The following is a 15,708-nucleotide window of genomic DNA, read 5'->3' as shown; positions in this document are numbered from 1 at the left end:
TGTTAACAGATGTTAGTCAACTGTAACGGTTGCTGGCTCAGCTGACACTTGTATATCGACGTGGCATGTTCTTCAAGTAAAACGACGTCGTTTAGCGTTTTTGGATTCAAAATTTGTTTTCTCCTCAATTATCTCCTTCTTCGTTTGAGTTCTCATATGAAGAAGAAGAAAATGAAAGCAAACAAGAAATCCCTAAATTTGATTATTCCCCCAATTGAAAGCGAAGTCGTTTTATTAAATCCAATCCCGCGATTTATTTATGTATATAAATAGTTAGACTTGAATTGGTACCAAAATAAATTGTAAAAAATGTGGCAATGACTGGGTTAAAAATGTAAAGGGTTCACAAGTTTGAATCTCGGTTTTTCAAATTTTTAAAAAATTTTGAATCTAAAAACATAAAACGACGTCGTTTTACTTGAAAAACATGCCACGTCGATATATATGTGGCAGCTGAGTCAACAACCGTTACAGTTGACTAACATCTGTTAACATTGATTCGTACGCACTTCATCAAAAGTTCAGGTAGGTTATTTGAAATTTTTAAACGTTTAGATATAAATTAGCACTCATCGTTTGTTTAGGTTGAAAAACGCACTTTTAAAATTGTCCGTTAGCTTTGATCCAAAAAAAAAAAAAATGTCCGTTAGCTTTCATACAAAATAAATTGAATTTGTTCTTCAAGATTCAATGTTGGGTCATGCCTAATTTCGGCTTTGTCGGCCCATTAAATTTTCAAACTTACCCATTAAGTCATTAACAAATGTATTTGGTGGGTTTTTCAAAAAATCTGAAACTCTTAGGGGTTTATTTCGAATAAACAAATAAATCAAGGCCACTTCTGTTATTCATTATTACCAGAAATTGACCTGAATCACAAAGCCAAAAAAAAAAAACCCTAAACGCATCTTCTTCTTCTTCTTCTCTCTTTCAAAGATCAAGAGATCGCTTCATACAGTTTCCATCTTCCAAGATTTTCCTCGGCAGCTTCAGGTACCACAGAATGAGTTTTTCTTGTTATCAAACTTTTGTATTTAATCCGTTGAGAGATGAAAATTAAGAGATTTTAGTTTATCTTCTTTACTTAGTTTAATCTTTGTTTTCATGGAAATTAATTGACGAAATTAGATAGAATCCATTCTAGCTTGAAATGCAGATACTCTGATATTTGAGTATATGTTTGTGGTTTAAGCACAAATTGATGTCCACCAAGTGTTTGATGAAATGTCTGAAAGAAGTCAAATGCTGTTTGGTTTGATTAGAATCTTGATTTTTATAGGTTTGGTTTTGGTTCAACAAAGAGACGGGTTTTAGCAAACCAGGAGTGTCACATTATTGTACTGGCAAAGATTTGGCTTTAGATAGGGTGGTCATTGTTTGATATTATGTTATATTATTCATTGGAGTTGTCTCTACTTATGTGATCTTTCTGTATTCAACGTAATTCAATTCCGATTACATCATTTACGGATTCAAAGTTTGAATCTTGGTCATGGGCTATTGATGTGTAGTGAAAGTTGAGAGTTTTTTCTCAGTTCCCTTTACAATGTTTGATTAGATTCTCTGTTAAAGTGTTTTATGCTTTGTTTCTCAGATGGTGATTCCACCGGCAGTGAGACCACCACGTCTCTTCGACTACCTCAAACCTTACGTGCTGAAAATGCATTTCACAAACAAGTTTGTTCACGCACAAGTCATCCACTCACCAACAGCTACAGTGGCTTGCTCAGCGAGCTCACAGGAGAAAGCATTGAGGGAAACCATGGACATCACGCGCGACGTTGCTGCTGCTGCAAAGATTGGTAAAATTCTTGGAGAAAGACTCTTGATGAAAGATATTCCCGCTGTTACTATTCAGATGAAGAGAGAACAGAGGTATCATGGTAAAGTCAAGGCTGTTATCGATTCTGTAAGAGAAGCTGGCGTGAAGTTGCTTTGAAGATTATTCAATCATCCGAATCAATTTCATCTTGTTAACTGTCAACATTGTCGTTTCTTTTTCCGGTTAATCGGACAGATTATTGGTGACACATTTAAAGCCTTGCTTTTTAATCCATATCTCTTCTTAAGGAGGAAAAAAAGTTCACAATATAATGAATGTTATAAGCTTTGACTATATTGAAGTAAAATAGATTATATAAATTTAATTATTATGTGACTAATGGTGTTTTCTTCATAAGATTATTCCAACGGGTCCCAGAGTGACGATAAAAGAGAGATTCTTTTGTTCTAAAACCAAATTTGACGGAGTCTGTGAAATTGGGTATTCGGGTCGACCCGTAATACTCTTCCTCTCGGGCAAGACTTGTAAATGTTGAACCTTTAGTCACGAGTACTCGTCTTTGTCTTTTGTCTGTTTTTGCTTTAAGCTAAGATCAGTGAAGAGAAAGATGGGAAGATGTTCAACGAAGAGGGTGTTTTTGATTCAGAGTCCGATTTTGTTTCTTCATCTCCTGATCTCCTTATCGTCCGGTTAGTATTAAATCTCAGGGTTCTTCTTTTGTTGTCACATTTCCATTTGATCTGTTGGTTAGATTTTAGAAATGGGTACCGAAGATATTGATTTTTGTAATCGAAAGTTTCAATCTTTCGTAATGTTTTTGTCATTTGGATAATCTTGACTCGTTTGATGCAAAGAAAATTGATTAGAAATTGAATTGTTGGTTCATTCTGGGATTGTTCTATCATGAAAAGAGATGAAAAATGTGCAATAGAAACTTATTAAGAACTGTTCAATTTGAGTGAAGTGCCTGGTTTTGGGGGTTGTACTTGCTTAAGAATGGTTGTAGAACAATGTTTTCAGGTGCAGTGAAACCAGATTTGAAAGGAGTATGTGTTTCTAAAGGAGGGCGGTTTCCGCCTTATGAATCAGAAGGAAAGCCTCCTAAATCTGTTGGTAGAGGATCCAAGGATCTTACTCTGTGCCGGGTGTTTCGTAAAAGGACTTGTTGTACTGCTGTTCAGACAAACCCGGCTTTCGTAGCTGTCAGAAACTTGGCTACTTATGGAGAAGCTAGTCAAGAGTGCTTGGAGTTGTTTGAGTTATTGGAGTGTTCAATCTGTAACCCAAATGTTGGAATTCAACCAGGTCCTCCTCGTATTTGCGCCTCGTTTTGTGACAGAGTCTTTGAAGCCTGCAAAGATGCATACTTTGCCAGTAATGCACTTACACGGGTAAGAAACTTCTCAGTGTTTGGAAGATTGTTATATACAAATGGTAGGACTTTTTCTTCTGTAGATTTTTGGAAGCTAATGGTTTCAGTATCTGCTTAGGTGATTGGCCCTTGCGGAGTAAACGACGACATCGTCTGCGTTAAGGCCTCAAATTGGGAATCCAATGGCACAGCATTCTGTGAAGCAGCTGGTTTTGCTGTTCAAACAAATCATGATTCTAGAGAAAAACCATGCTACGGAAGCAAAGCAAGTCTAGAATCAGTAGTGGAATCATGGTCAAGAGACTCTCGAAAGGAGACGCCTTTAAAGACTGAGACTTTGTCATGTTTTAAAGATCTTCTCCAATGGGTTCGTGAAATGACAACGATTCAAAAGATTTCTTTGGGAATGTCGTTTCTTGTAGCAGGAATGTTCTTGATCAGGTCTCACCTTTCTCTCTTCTCTCCTCTCTCTTCTCTCCTCTCTCTTTAAGTAAACCTCTAAGTGACACTTCACCATATTAACACTTGCTTTAGGTACTGCAGGCAATCTAATAACCGTAATCAGAAGCAGCGGCTAGCTGAGATTCAGAGGACCTCTAGAAGATTGGGAGGGAACGGGAATGGGAATTCATACAGTGCAGCTATAAATAGAAGAACAAGCTCTGATTAAGCTTATCGAATGATATTTTAAAGCAGTAGTTTGTAAAAGACCATGAATTAACTGTTACCAAAAGTAAAGGCTTGTCTCAAGTGGAAATTTTGCCAAATGCGACAAGAACTGTGTTGTATTGTTCTGTCTTTTTATACTGATAAAATTAGAGACAAGTAAATAAAACCTTGGCAACAGATTACAAATGAAAATGAAGAAATGCAAAAGGGTTTGTACAACAAGGAAAAAAAATAACCAAGAAATAAAATCTAAAGTGGCACTATGAATTAAACTAAAAGGGCTAAAAGAAGAGAGAAAAGAGACTAATAAGGAGATAAAATCCCCAGAAGCAGAAGACAGATCATTCTGCATCTATACAAAGAAAACGAAGTGTTTTTTTGTTTTCTCACTTTTTTGGTTTTTTACAGACTAAGTACCCTTTGGGTTCTTCATTGCATTCAACACATAACTGGAGACACAGACACAGTTGTAAAGACAGTCTGAATCTTTTGCCTAGCTTGAGCTGTGGAAGTGGAACCGTTATCTTCAGAGAGAGAGAGAGAACTAGAAATTCAAGACTTCCCCATTTTCGGTACCTGATAAAGAGAAATGTAGAGAAAATAGGTGTTAAAAGTTTGCGGAAACATGCGAGAAGGAACGTAACTCTTTGTGGCCTAACAAAATTGCAATAATGCTCCCACTGCTTAAGAATGTGGACTTTGAATTCCATACAAAGTTCTCACATTAAAACCTATGGACTAACGGTTCTGTTGCAAAAGTCCAATAAGGTTTATTATCCTTTTCAGAAAGTTTCAAGTTTCAGTTTGTTCTAGCTGAAGAATCGTGTAATAAGATGGGCTTAAATCTATATATCTGTGGTAGAAATGAACCTTCTTGAGAGGATGACTGCTTGAAGCTGGGGCGGGTTTCATAATCTCAAAGGAGCAAACAAGAGACTCGTCCACGCTCAATAATGCACCAGCGTTGTCAAACTCCCCACCATAGTTTGGAGCTGAGAATATCGTGACTAATCTCCGTTTTGCGAAAAACTCATACCCGTCTTCTACTACCTGCAACACAAAACCATCACACATGTGCAATATGGTAAGAATTCATGAGGTCTCTAGCTTTATGGACAAAAGCTAATCTCAAGTCATATTTTTAGTAAAGTACAATTTCACAGGTTTCAATTTTTCGAATCTTTGATTTCGTGGAGGTCTTGTTTGTTTTACCTGATGGCCTCGGCAAATGAGGTCAAGATCATTCTTATCCAAGAACTCAGCGACTTTATCGGCTCCAAAAGTGCAAGAGATACCTCGATCACTATCAGCCCATCCTTCAATCTTCTGATCAGGATCTGACCAAAGTAAATCACAAAGAAGACCACTGTCTGGAATCTCTGTAGGCCGTTGAATCTCTCGAATCTGATTCAAATTGTCCAAATCTGGTGACAACCCACCGTGCATACACAGTATCTTCTCGTCAATGAGTGCAGCTACGGGTAAACAGTTGAAGCAATCAGTAAATACCTTCCAAAGTCGTACATTAAATCTCCGTTTGCACTCGTCATAAAACCCGTAAATCCTATTGATCTTAGCATCCTCATGGTTCCCTCTCAACAGATATATCTTCGACGGATACCGAATCTTGTAAGCAAGAAGCAAACATATGGTCTCAAGACTTTGCTTGCCTCTGTCAACGTAATCACCAAGGAATAGATAGTTTGCTGAAGGAGGATAGCCTCCGTATTCAAATAACCTCAAAAGATCTTGATACTGGCCATGGATATCACCTGAGAATCCCCAAAAAAGAAAAAACATTACCACACAATAAAAAAACCCTAACTTTACAATTTCACCTGTGAGATTACAATACACAAATGCTCAAATTCACGTCGAAACCCTAATTTTCCCATTTCAAACACAAGTATTCAATTCGATCATGAGATTTTACCACAGATACGAATTGGGGCATGGAGATCGAGAAGATTAGGTTGAGAGAGGAAGATTTGACGAGCGTTAAAGCAGAGTTGACGAATCTCGCTCTCGGAAAGCTGAACCTGTTTGCCTCCTTTACCTTCTAACAATCTTCTTATAATATCATCCAATACTCCTTTCTCCACCATCCCTTCCATACTCGTCATCATCGTGTTCTTTTTCTTCAGATCCCTAAATTTTTCTCACCAAAATCCAAAATTGATACAAGGGTTTGCGCCAGAAACAGGCGAGGAATAATGGGTCGTGGTTGGTTTTCCGATCAATGAAGAGACGATCGGAGAAATCAGACGAATTTTTCCCGAGAAAATGTGGGTCAAACGAAGAGAGCCCAGAAGTTTACAAATCTATTTTGTCTTAAAATTCAGAGGAGGGAAGTGGATCAATATGGAAGGAGATAAGAAAAGAACAAATGATTATAAAATGAGGAAATTGAAATGAAATCCAAAACTTTCAAAGTATTTTAGAAATCAACATTGATTAATAGAAAGTGAAAAATACACCCAATTTTTCAACGAAAGAGGTCAGTACATAAAACCAAGACTTCTTGTTCGAAAAGTCGCTAGCGCTAGTTGGACATTCGGTATGGGTTTAGCGATTAATCAAAAAATTAGATAAAAATTAGAGGTTAATCGAAAACTAGTTTTAAGGTTATTTTAATGTGTTAAATATATATTAATCCATTATAATTAAAATTTTAAATAATATTATTTTCAAAATTACTATAAACACAATAAAAATATATTTTTACGACAAAATTTTATGATTTTTATCACAATTTTGAACATAAGTTATTGTAAAACATCACAAACTCTCAATTTAAATGTCTGAATAACAAAAAGTAAAGGTGTTTTATACTTGCAATATAAAAATAATCGGAGTAAGAAAGATTAGGTGGAGAGTAATCAGATTAGACAGAGCTTAATTGGGTGACTGATTTCTTCAAAGAATTAGTTATTAATCGAGGCGGATAGTTGGATAGAGTGGACCTAACAACTAAGCGGGGAGTAAACGAAAATAGGCGGAAATTTTCAGAGCAAAGGACCAAGAGTAGTCACCACTTCTTACGACTTCTTTGGCACATGCGATACAATAATAGTCGTTTTAAAAATGGCGAAGCAAAATACAAAAGATATTAACTTTTATATTAGTCAAAAGCAAAATGGTGAAACAAAAGTTATACAACAAAAGGAAAAAAGATATACATGAAATTTAAAATTGGTGAAGCACATGAAATTCACTTGACTAATATATTCATAGCATTAGATCACTACACCCGATCGTAAAATATAAAAGAAGGTAACTTAAGTCATTACCGACCAAAGAGGTTGCTTCTTTTTCAGTCCGTTTTGGGGAAAAATGTTAATCACCAACTCATGGTATTATCAATACGGTCTTAAACTTCAAGATTAAACTCACAGTCAACTTACTTTTGGAAATTACAGCAACAAAAAATTCTTCAAAGCAATCTTTTGAGTTCTGCTTGAACCTTTCACATGCTTTTTTTTTTTGGTAACTTATCTTTCACATGCTTATATTTCATATTTGTAACAACAACTCTTACATGATTTAACATCAAGCGATAACATTTGTTCCACGCAGCTATAAATTCATTTATTCGTTCAAATGTTCATTCTATTTACATGTTACATTATCTTGCATGAGTAACTTTTTCGACTCCAAATTTGTGGCATCGACTCTAAGAAATAACTATGTAATCTTTGTTTCAATTTTGATAAAGTAAAGCAAGATGTTAAAAAATAACTTAGTCTATATTTTATTATCTTTTGATAATATAGATGTCAACATCCACGTACTTAGTTTATTATGTACCATACCAAATATTTTTCTCACATAACAATTTGAGATAGTAAGTTCTTAATCTAGAAAAACTCACGTGTACATTTTTGCTTTCACGTTCCATGAAACAAAGTTTTGTTTCTTATTTTACCAACTAGTTAAATTTTTTATTAACATTCATTATCCATATATCTTATTTTTACGTGACCATTCTTTTTAAACAACAAATCATTTAGAGAATAAACTTGAGATATCAAAATATCTGTAATATATACATTCATTTTATTTTTGATAAATCAATACATAAGTTGAATTATCACATATTCAATGTCAAAACATACATTAGACAAATATAAAAATTTTCCACCAACTATTGGTAGTTCTCTTTGTTTGTTGGTATTTGATTTTGATAATTAAATAAAAAATTTATAGTTATTATTAAAGAAAAATTAGAATATTTACGAATTTTTAATTAAAATTATTTCGCAAATAACTTTAACAAATATTCTTTTGAGATCTCATTTCTTTAACACACATATACTTTGTAAATGTGTTTACCACTCTGTTGCTTGTACTCTTCCATTATTGAATTATTGTGATAAAGTTGCACAGTTTATATTTCATAATTAAAAGTTTTTTTAAATTAAAGCGACATAGTTTATAATATTAGATTGTTCAATTGATGATGATGAATGTGTTTTATCGGAGATGATTCTTGCATAATAATAATTTGGTCTCTATGGTTTGAATTTTTTTGATTGTATGCTTTCAAACATTAAGACAACAAGTTTTGAATTTATATATCGTTAATCTATTCGTAAACGCACAATAAAATAATATAGAATGCATTTGAACATTTTTTCTTCCATTAATAACTAATCAATGAAGTTACAATTTATAAGTTAAAAATTTACAATGCTTCTAAAATTGTTACAAAATATCAAAACATTTGTAAATTTTGTAAGTATTTTTTACTAGAAATAATTTCTTTCAAAGTTTGTTAATTTTACCTTGTTACAATATGAATTACAACAATATAAATTTATCTTTCGGGTAATAATCTTAAGTACCATGATTTTAAAACTAATAAATATTTAATATTTCAAACATATAATTTGCATCACATATCCTTCAAATATGTAATCACTTTATAAGAAAAACATGCAAATTAAAATTAGCAATATCTTTTTAATTTTAAAAACTTACTCAAAATAAATGTGTTCAGCTTTTAGAAATAATAGTATGTTGTTGTTTTGGTTGTTTCTCAACTCCTATGTTCATTTCAGTTTTTATCTTATTATTTTCTAAAGTGTTTGGATTTTTGCTAAGGTATTGCTCATATTTCAATCACGGTGTATTATTTACGGGGTTTGCGTAGCTATGAATATACACCAAGCCCTTGAACAATATCCTTTGTTAGATTATGTTTTTCTTTCAAATTTAGTAATGGACTTTGAGTTTCGTCTGTGGAAATCAATCATTATATGTATGATCACATCTTTTAAAAGCGTAGAAGATTTAGATGAACGAAATGCAAAATATAGGTGAAAAACGCTCAAAATCGTTTGTACTTCAATTCCTTTTTTTATCTTTCTCATCTTTTTGAGATGATGTGTTTGCTAGCTTTTGAACTTTTCTCATTTCATATGTTTATATTCATAATTTATGCTGAAGAAATATTTTTAAATTTGTACTATCTAAACAATACTGAAACATCGATGTCCGATTTTGTTGTCAACAGAAAAATAACTTCCACAATAATTATAAATTTTATAAACTTAAATCTATCCGACAGTCCAGTCATTTAGGGGGTGTTATTCATTCATGGAGTTAAAGTCAATTCTTAAAGGTTTAGATTTGATTTCTGATATTGTTTTTAACAATCTGTTTGTGTGGAGTTCAAAATCTCTGCAGTATATCTAGGATTATGATTCTAATTATTTACTCATGAAATCCAAAGATGTTTCATTTCAAATGATTTGATATACAAAGATTTTACAAGTCTTTTAGTTTTGAATAACACTGGATTTTAATGAAGCATTTTAAATCTTAGTTGAATAACACCAAACTTTAAAATCTATTAGAGTTAGATTTAGAATCATTAGGTTAATAACACTGGATTAGTGTTGGATTTCAATTCTATTAAAATCCATCATTGAATAACACCACCTTAGTTCATGATATAATCTTTTGGGGATGGCATTAGTTCATGCATTAAAAAACGAAAACTAAAATACTAGTGTTTTACATTTTATCATTTTTTTGTGATTTTCTAACAATCACATGAACCGTGTTGTAGGTCTTCACATATCTTAATTTTGAAAACAAAAGTGTTTTACTCAATAAACAAATCATTTTAACTCAACAAATGGATATAAAAGATTATATTCTTATATTGATATTGCTATCATTTCTTGAAACACTAACACATCCGGTTTCGAGTTTTAATTCAAGAGATGTTTTTATGTAAAAGTTCTTATATATATGATGAAGAAAAGTTGAACTCTATTTCTATGTATACATATAAATAATTTCATTTACAATACGCATCTAATATTATTTTTATCATCGAATTATCTTTCTCTTATTTTTGTAAAGTTTTTCCAACGCTTAGAAACTTTACATAGAAAATTATATATGTCGTTTATTTGTACTTTCTAGAAGACCACATTCTTCAATTACATAAACCATATTTTGATCATTCAAATTGTTTTTATCACTCACATTTGTAACATATTATCCATTTTTTTAAAACAACAACTACAATCATCACAAACCAAACAAAATATTCACAAGTGCAATGACAAATCAAATCATAAAACTCTAAAGACAATGAAGCAACTAAAGCATTATATTATATATATATATATATATATATATATATATATATATATAACTTTTGCCGAAAAAATATAGAATCTTCTATATCATTTAAACAATTAATCCAAACCTAAAATCAACACAGAAAAAATCAATCAATAACTATTAATAATTTGTATGTGGTCAAATTGTATATATACATAATTGTAAAAGAAAAATACAATTTGTGGAAGTAAAAACATATATATTATGTCACGTTGAAACGATTACACCTTTTTATTATATCCTTGAACATCATCTTTTAGTCCATTCCAACTAACAAACAAGATCATAAGTTTTGTAGAAAGTTTTAAGGATGCTGCATTACAAGAAAATCTTAATCAAGGCAAGAATATTATTCGACATTTTTTGAGTAAATGCTTACTAAATTAGGTTTGCTATTTTTTATTACACGTGTACTCTAATAATTCATCATTTTTAATTAATTATCTTAGTTTCTGACTGATAAAACAGAAGTGGAAAAATAACTCTACTGAATTCATAGACTCACAAATGTAGAGTATTTTTTTGTTATCACAGACTAGTTTTTTTTTTTTTTTTTTGTATGTTTGAGAGATATATGCTTATGTTTATAAATTTGAAAGTTTTCGTAATTGTTTTTGAAAAGTAATTCTTTATGTAAATATATTTTAAAATAGTGTATCTTTAATAAAGAAAAAACAAAAATTACAAATAGATTATTGTTATTATTATTTGTGGATCTGGACAACTATAAATTATAAATAAATAGGAAAGTTTGGGGTTTAAACCTTTAATTCTATCTTCTTTGACCTAATTTACTTCATTTTCTTTTTAACTTCGGCTTTGCGATCGGGTCGTTTCCCTTATTCTTATCTAATCCGAGACTTCTGATTTTGACGATGTATCTAGCAAATTGCACTTTAACGAAGTGCGAATGTTTCCCGGGTCGAAGATCCTCGTTTTCGGGATCCAACACCAACATTTTTTTTTTTTGGTAAGCAACATTGTTTTTTTTTGGTAAGCAACATTGTTTGACATAAATATGTTTTATTAATCATAAAATCATACTGAATTTTAATTTTAAAACTAGATTTGAACCCGCGGTACACCGCGGGGCTATAATTTTTTTTTAAAAAATCTAAATATAATTAGTTTTGTTTATTAATAGAGAGTATAATATAATATTTCGACCTATTTTATAAATGTACCATCCATATATCTATATTAATAGTTTTGAGTATATTAATTGTGTTTTAGGTTTAAATGGTATATCTATATATAGTTATATACACTTAAACAACATTTGGCTTTCTTCTTCTTCTTGCCTCAGTTTAAGAGAAAGATTTTTCTTGCGGTACACCGCGGAGCTATTATTTTAAAAAAAAGATTTTTCTTCCTTAAACTTCCAAATCTAGATTTTACCCCGCGGTACACCGCGGGTCGATTTTTTACAACTAAAAAATTATTTTGCAAAATTTTAAGTTGTATTTGTTTTGTTAATATTGTTTATTTTGTTTAGTGTTTCTGATTTTATAATTAAATTTTGATTTTTAATTCTAAGATTTTATCCATAATATATTGTTTAATATTAATATCGATCTAAACCCGTTGCACCATATAACCCCGTCCCGTAAAATTAAACATCATTTGTTATTTTTTTTGAATAATATTTTTATCCACTACGGGTCGCAGGTTCATGCGGATAAGCCCGTAGAGAGTTGCGGGTTTGCGTGTTTTGAAAGAGAAGCTATCTTTTGAAACCTTTTGTTTTATTTAGAGGTTTTGAGAAAGTATCCCTAAAAATAATTTTTATTATATGAAAAAAAAAGAAGTAGAAGAAATTGTAATATCAACATTCCCGATTTTTACATCACTCATTGCTATTAATTTTTTTTTTTTGCAGATAAAAATCAGAAGTTAACTAAGTCGAGATTTTTAAAAAGATTGTGTAGAGATTTTTGGTAAATTGTTGAGAACATATTTGATTTCAAAATCTTTATTTAAATAGATAAGGAAAGATTTTGTAGAAACTTTTGCTAAATATATGAGAAATGAATTTCATTTAAAAATCTTTACTTAAATAAAATAAATCTAAATAATTAATGCTAATGGCATGCCATTGTAAATACTTCTCAACTTCAGGATTTTTTTACTAATTGTCATCCAAAAATGTATATAAAACTAGAATTTAACCCGCGGTACACCGCGGGGCTATATATATTTTTTTTAAATGTAATGTTATTTTTTTAAAGATTAACTGAAAATATATCATATTAATTTGTATTTTTAAATGTAGATATTTATCTATATATTATTTAGTGTATGATTACTATTGTTTAGGTTTCAATTTTTGAAGTATAGATTCGAAAACATACATTTTTTTAAGTAACGATGTATGGTAGATTTTAAAATTTTGAATATTTTACTCCGCAGTATACCGCGGGTCGATTTTTTTATAACTAATTTTTTTAAATTTCAAGTTATATTTGTTTTGTTAATATTGTATATTTTGTTTTGTGTTTAATGTTGTATAATTGTATTTTGATTGTTAATTTTAGGATTTCATCCGTAATAAACTGTTCTTTATTAATATCGATCTAAACCCGTCATCCCATATAAACCCATCTATATTATTCCATTAGCTAAATTATTAGTGTTATAAAATCCAAGAAAATAAATTCTTATTATTATAAAATCTAATAATTTTAGGATCTCACCCGTGGTATACCGTTCTTGAATGATTTTAAATTTATACTACTAATATATATTTTAAATTTATCATATAAAGTATATGATTTCTACTTTTTGTGTTATTTTTTTTATTTAAATAAAGCAACGGCTTAAATGATGATATATATAGTTTTTTTTCATGTATGTGTATATGATTTTTCTATGTGAATATTTTGATTATTATAAATTAGTATTTTTATTACTATGCAAAATTTTAATATAAATATTTGTTATAAATCGGATTTATGCATATTTTGTAGAGTAAAATTCAGGAAAATATTTTTGAAGATATATGGAAAGATTGTGTAGAGATTTTTAGAAACAAATTAGGCAAGATATCGTTTGGTTAATATATTTTATTTAAATTTTGTAACTTAATAATAAATGCCAATGGCATAAGTTGTAAATACTTCCCAACTCCAGGATTTATTTGCTAATTGTGCTAAAAAAATGTATATATAGATGTATATATAGATAGGTTCTCCCGAGCCGAACGATGTTTAAGAAATGGGCTTGTAATTTTGGGCCCAAAGAGCCTAAAGCCGAGATAAAGCCATAAAAACCTAAATTGTAAGCGAGCTTGCTTGTTGCTCCTATAAATTCATAAACCCTAACTTCATTTTCCTCTCGCAGACGCAGCCATGGTAATTCTTGATCTCCGCCTCCTATGTTTTAACAAATGAATTCTCCGTTTGCGAGCTTGATCTATTGGTTTAGCGTATAATGGTTCCTTAGGTTTCTTCGTTTCGATAGTGGAATCTAGATTTTGTAGATTTGGAGTGTGGTATCTGTATTTCTTCATTAGGTTATGGATTGCTTATTTGGTCTTGTCGTTGTTGTTGTAGGGTATCGATCTTATCGCCGGAGGTAAGAGTAAGAAGACAAAAAGGACTGCTCCAAAGTCCGATGATGTTTACCTCAAGCTTCTCGTCAAGGTAACAAAACATTGACAGGTCTATTACATAGTTATGTTTCTCTGTCTGTTACATTTGGTTTTGAGATTTGGTCGTTTTTTTGATAAATTTTGAAGCTTTACCGGTTTTTGGTGAGGAGATCTGAAAGCAAGTTCAATGCTGTGATTCTAAAGAGGCTTTTCATGAGCAAAGTCAACAAAGCTCCTCTTTCACTCTCTAGGCTTGTGGAGTTCATGACGGGCAAGGTTCGATCTTTTGAAACTCTCTCTCTTTATATACATTTAAAGTCTGTCCTTGGTCAATTAATCTAGAACCCCATTTCATGTAGTTTTATTTTCATTTGGTTAAGTTATAAGTTTTGACATTGTCCTGTTATGTAAGTATGTGAGAATATGGTCTGATATAGATTTTGTTTCTGATTGTTAGTACTGAAATGTTGTGGTTTTTATCTTCTTTAGGAGGACAAGATTGCTGTGTTGGTTGGAACCATCACTGATGATTTGAGAGTTCATGAGATTCCTGCCATTAAAGTTACTGCCTTGAGGTTCACAGAGAGGGCTAGAGCTAGAATTGAGAAAGCTGGGGGAGAGTGCTTAACCTTTGACCAGCTTGCACTCAAAGCTCCATTGGGCCAGAACACAGTAAGTAGATTTTACATGGGTGTTTGATCTGAATACTTGGGATATTCAAGTTTAATATATATGAGACTGAGCTGTGTTTGATGTGTGACAGGTTCTCCTTAGAGGACCAAAGAACTCTCGTGAAGCAGTGAAGCATTTTGGACCTGCTCCTGGTGTGCCACACAGTAGCACTAAGCCATATGTTAGGCATAAGGGAAGGAAGTTTGAGAAAGCTAGAGGAAAGCGAAAGAGTCGTGGATTCAAGGTCTAAGATAACTTTGTTGTGTTTCGTTTTGCTTGGTTTCAGTATCGAAGTTTTGGTAGGGAACACTGGTTCCTCTTTGCCCTGTTCCAGACATTGTTTTAAGTTCTGTTTCTCTTCTTAAGACTATTGGATATTTTGCTTTGTCTTTTAATCTTACTACTACTAGCCTCTTTGAGACTTGTCTAGAATTCGGTTTGGATTGCATTGTTCTATTATTTATAAACAATTTCATTCCATTACTTCAAAAAGCTAATAGGTACTTACAAAGATACATGCCGTTTTGTATCAATCAATTTATTATTTTGATTGATATTAAGAACTTGTCGTAGCCAGGTTACCAATGTTAGATCAGTGTTACGGCAAGTCCTGATCTACGACATAAGCACATTGGCAGTCCAATAAGAGAGTTTTTTTCCACGGCGATACGTTGATTTTCATTCTTCAAAGATTCGTGTTTACTCAATTTTTATTTATACAAATCTTTATCGCTATAAAAATTGTAGAACTATTCATTTCAACGCATTCCTAAAAAAACAACCATTACGGATGATTACCCATGCAATGACAATAAAAAAACTCAAAACTCTTATTGTGAATCTGATGATTAATAGCCAAACACAATTCATATTTTGAGGTTTTGAATGATAATAAGATATCTTGTTGGACCACCTGACACCAAAATCTCTCTACATACTCTTTTTTTTTTTTTTTGGGCAAAAATCTCTCTACATATTCTAAAA

The 15,708-nt window shown here is 31.6% G+C and overlaps 4 protein-coding genes across 7 annotated transcripts; 3 read left to right on the top strand and 1 right to left on the bottom strand.

Annotated features, from left to right (window-relative positions):
- Nucleotides 1-833: 833 nt before the first annotated feature.
- LOC9310412 (50S ribosomal protein L18) lies at nt 834-2,129 on the top strand. Its single transcript, XM_002874299.2, has 2 exons — nt 834-993; nt 1,595-2,129. Exon 2 carries the CDS (start codon nt 1,595-1,597, stop codon nt 1,937-1,939), a length of 345 nt encoding a protein of 114 aa, XP_002874345.1. The 5' UTR covers nt 834-993; the 3' UTR covers nt 1,940-2,129.
- A 90-nt stretch (nt 2,130-2,219) lies between these two features.
- LOC9308327 lies at nt 2,220-3,990 on the top strand. 4 transcript variants are annotated; one of them, XM_021021299.1, is made up of 4 exons: nt 2,220-2,472; nt 2,790-3,174; nt 3,274-3,596; nt 3,690-3,985. In XM_021021299.1, the coding sequence occupies exons 1-4, from the start codon at nt 2,399-2,401 to the stop codon at nt 3,823-3,825; spliced, it is 918 nt and encodes a 305-aa protein (XP_020876958.1). In that variant the 5' UTR covers nt 2,220-2,398; the 3' UTR covers nt 3,826-3,985. The 4 variants fall into 4 exon arrangements, with proteins under 4 accessions (XP_020876958.1, XP_020876960.1, XP_020876959.1 ...); XM_021021301.1 differs by having other exon boundaries at nt 2,222-2,472; nt 3,699-3,990; XM_021021300.1 differs by having other exon boundaries at nt 2,223-2,472; nt 2,804-3,174; nt 3,690-3,922.
- Nucleotides 3,991-4,091: 101 nt separating this feature from the next.
- Nucleotides 4,092-6,282, bottom strand: LOC9310411 (serine/threonine-protein phosphatase PP1 isozyme 8). The gene is made up of 4 exons (XM_021021298.1): nt 5,758-6,282; nt 5,037-5,596; nt 4,695-4,874; nt 4,092-4,400 (listed from the first exon to the last, which is right to left on the bottom strand). The coding sequence occupies exons 1-4, from the start codon at nt 5,948-5,950 to the stop codon at nt 4,377-4,379; spliced, it is 957 nt and encodes a 318-aa protein (XP_020876957.1). The 5' UTR covers nt 5,951-6,282; the 3' UTR covers nt 4,092-4,376.
- Nucleotides 6,283-13,731: 7,449 nt separating this feature from the next.
- Nucleotides 13,732-15,207, top strand: LOC9308326 (60S ribosomal protein L18-3). The gene is made up of 5 exons (XM_002874297.2): nt 13,732-13,813; nt 14,015-14,104; nt 14,200-14,328; nt 14,542-14,724; nt 14,816-15,207. The coding sequence occupies exons 1-5, from the start codon at nt 13,811-13,813 to the stop codon at nt 14,972-14,974; spliced, it is 564 nt and encodes a 187-aa protein (XP_002874343.1). The 5' UTR covers nt 13,732-13,810; the 3' UTR covers nt 14,975-15,207.
- The last annotated feature ends 501 nt before the right edge of the window (nt 15,208-15,708 follow it).

The sequence above is a fragment of the Arabidopsis lyrata genome (genome assembly GCF_000004255.2).
Source record: "Arabidopsis lyrata subsp. lyrata unplaced genomic scaffold ARALYscaffold_6, whole genome shotgun sequence".
In the NCBI taxonomy this organism is placed as follows: domain Eukaryota; kingdom Viridiplantae; phylum Streptophyta; class Magnoliopsida; order Brassicales; family Brassicaceae; genus Arabidopsis; species Arabidopsis lyrata.
Note: the sequence above shows the minus strand (reverse complement) of the source record. Positions and strands in the feature narration are given on the sequence as shown.

Excerpts from the sequence above, each read along its gene's own strand:
- LOC9308326 (XM_002874297.2), top strand. Across the intron at positions 14,105-14,199 it reads ACCTCAAGCTTCTCGTCAAG|CTTTACCGGTTTTTGGTGAG; the intron begins GTAACAAAACAT and ends TAAATTTTGAAG. Across the intron at positions 14,725-14,815 it reads CTCCATTGGGCCAGAACACA|GTTCTCCTTAGAGGACCAAA; the intron begins GTAAGTAGATTT and ends GATGTGTGACAG.
- LOC9310412 (XM_002874299.2), top strand. The coding sequence starts at position 1,595 with ATGGTGATTCCACCGGCAGTGAGACCACCACGTCTCTTCGACTACCTC.
- LOC9310411 (XM_021021298.1), bottom strand. The coding sequence starts at position 5,950 with ATGATGACGAGTATGGAAGGGATGGTGGAGAAAGGAGTATTGGATGAT. Across the intron at positions 5,597-5,757 it reads TGCCCCAATTCGTATCTGTG|GTGATATCCATGGCCAGTAT; the intron begins GTAAAATCTCAT and ends GGGGATTCTCAG. Across the intron at positions 4,401-4,694 it reads GCAGTCATCCTCTCAAGAAG|GTACCGAAAATGGGGAAGTC; the intron begins GTTCATTTCTAC and ends TCTCTTTATCAG.
- LOC9308327 (XM_021021299.1), top strand. The coding sequence starts at position 2,399 with ATGTTCAACGAAGAGGGTGTTTTTGATTCAGAGTCCGATTTTGTTTCT. Across the intron at positions 2,473-2,789 it reads CCTGATCTCCTTATCGTCCG|AACAATGTTTTCAGGTGCAG; the intron begins GTTAGTATTAAA and ends GAATGGTTGTAG. Across the intron at positions 3,175-3,273 it reads CCAGTAATGCACTTACACGG|GTGATTGGCCCTTGCGGAGT; the intron begins GTAAGAAACTTC and ends GTATCTGCTTAG.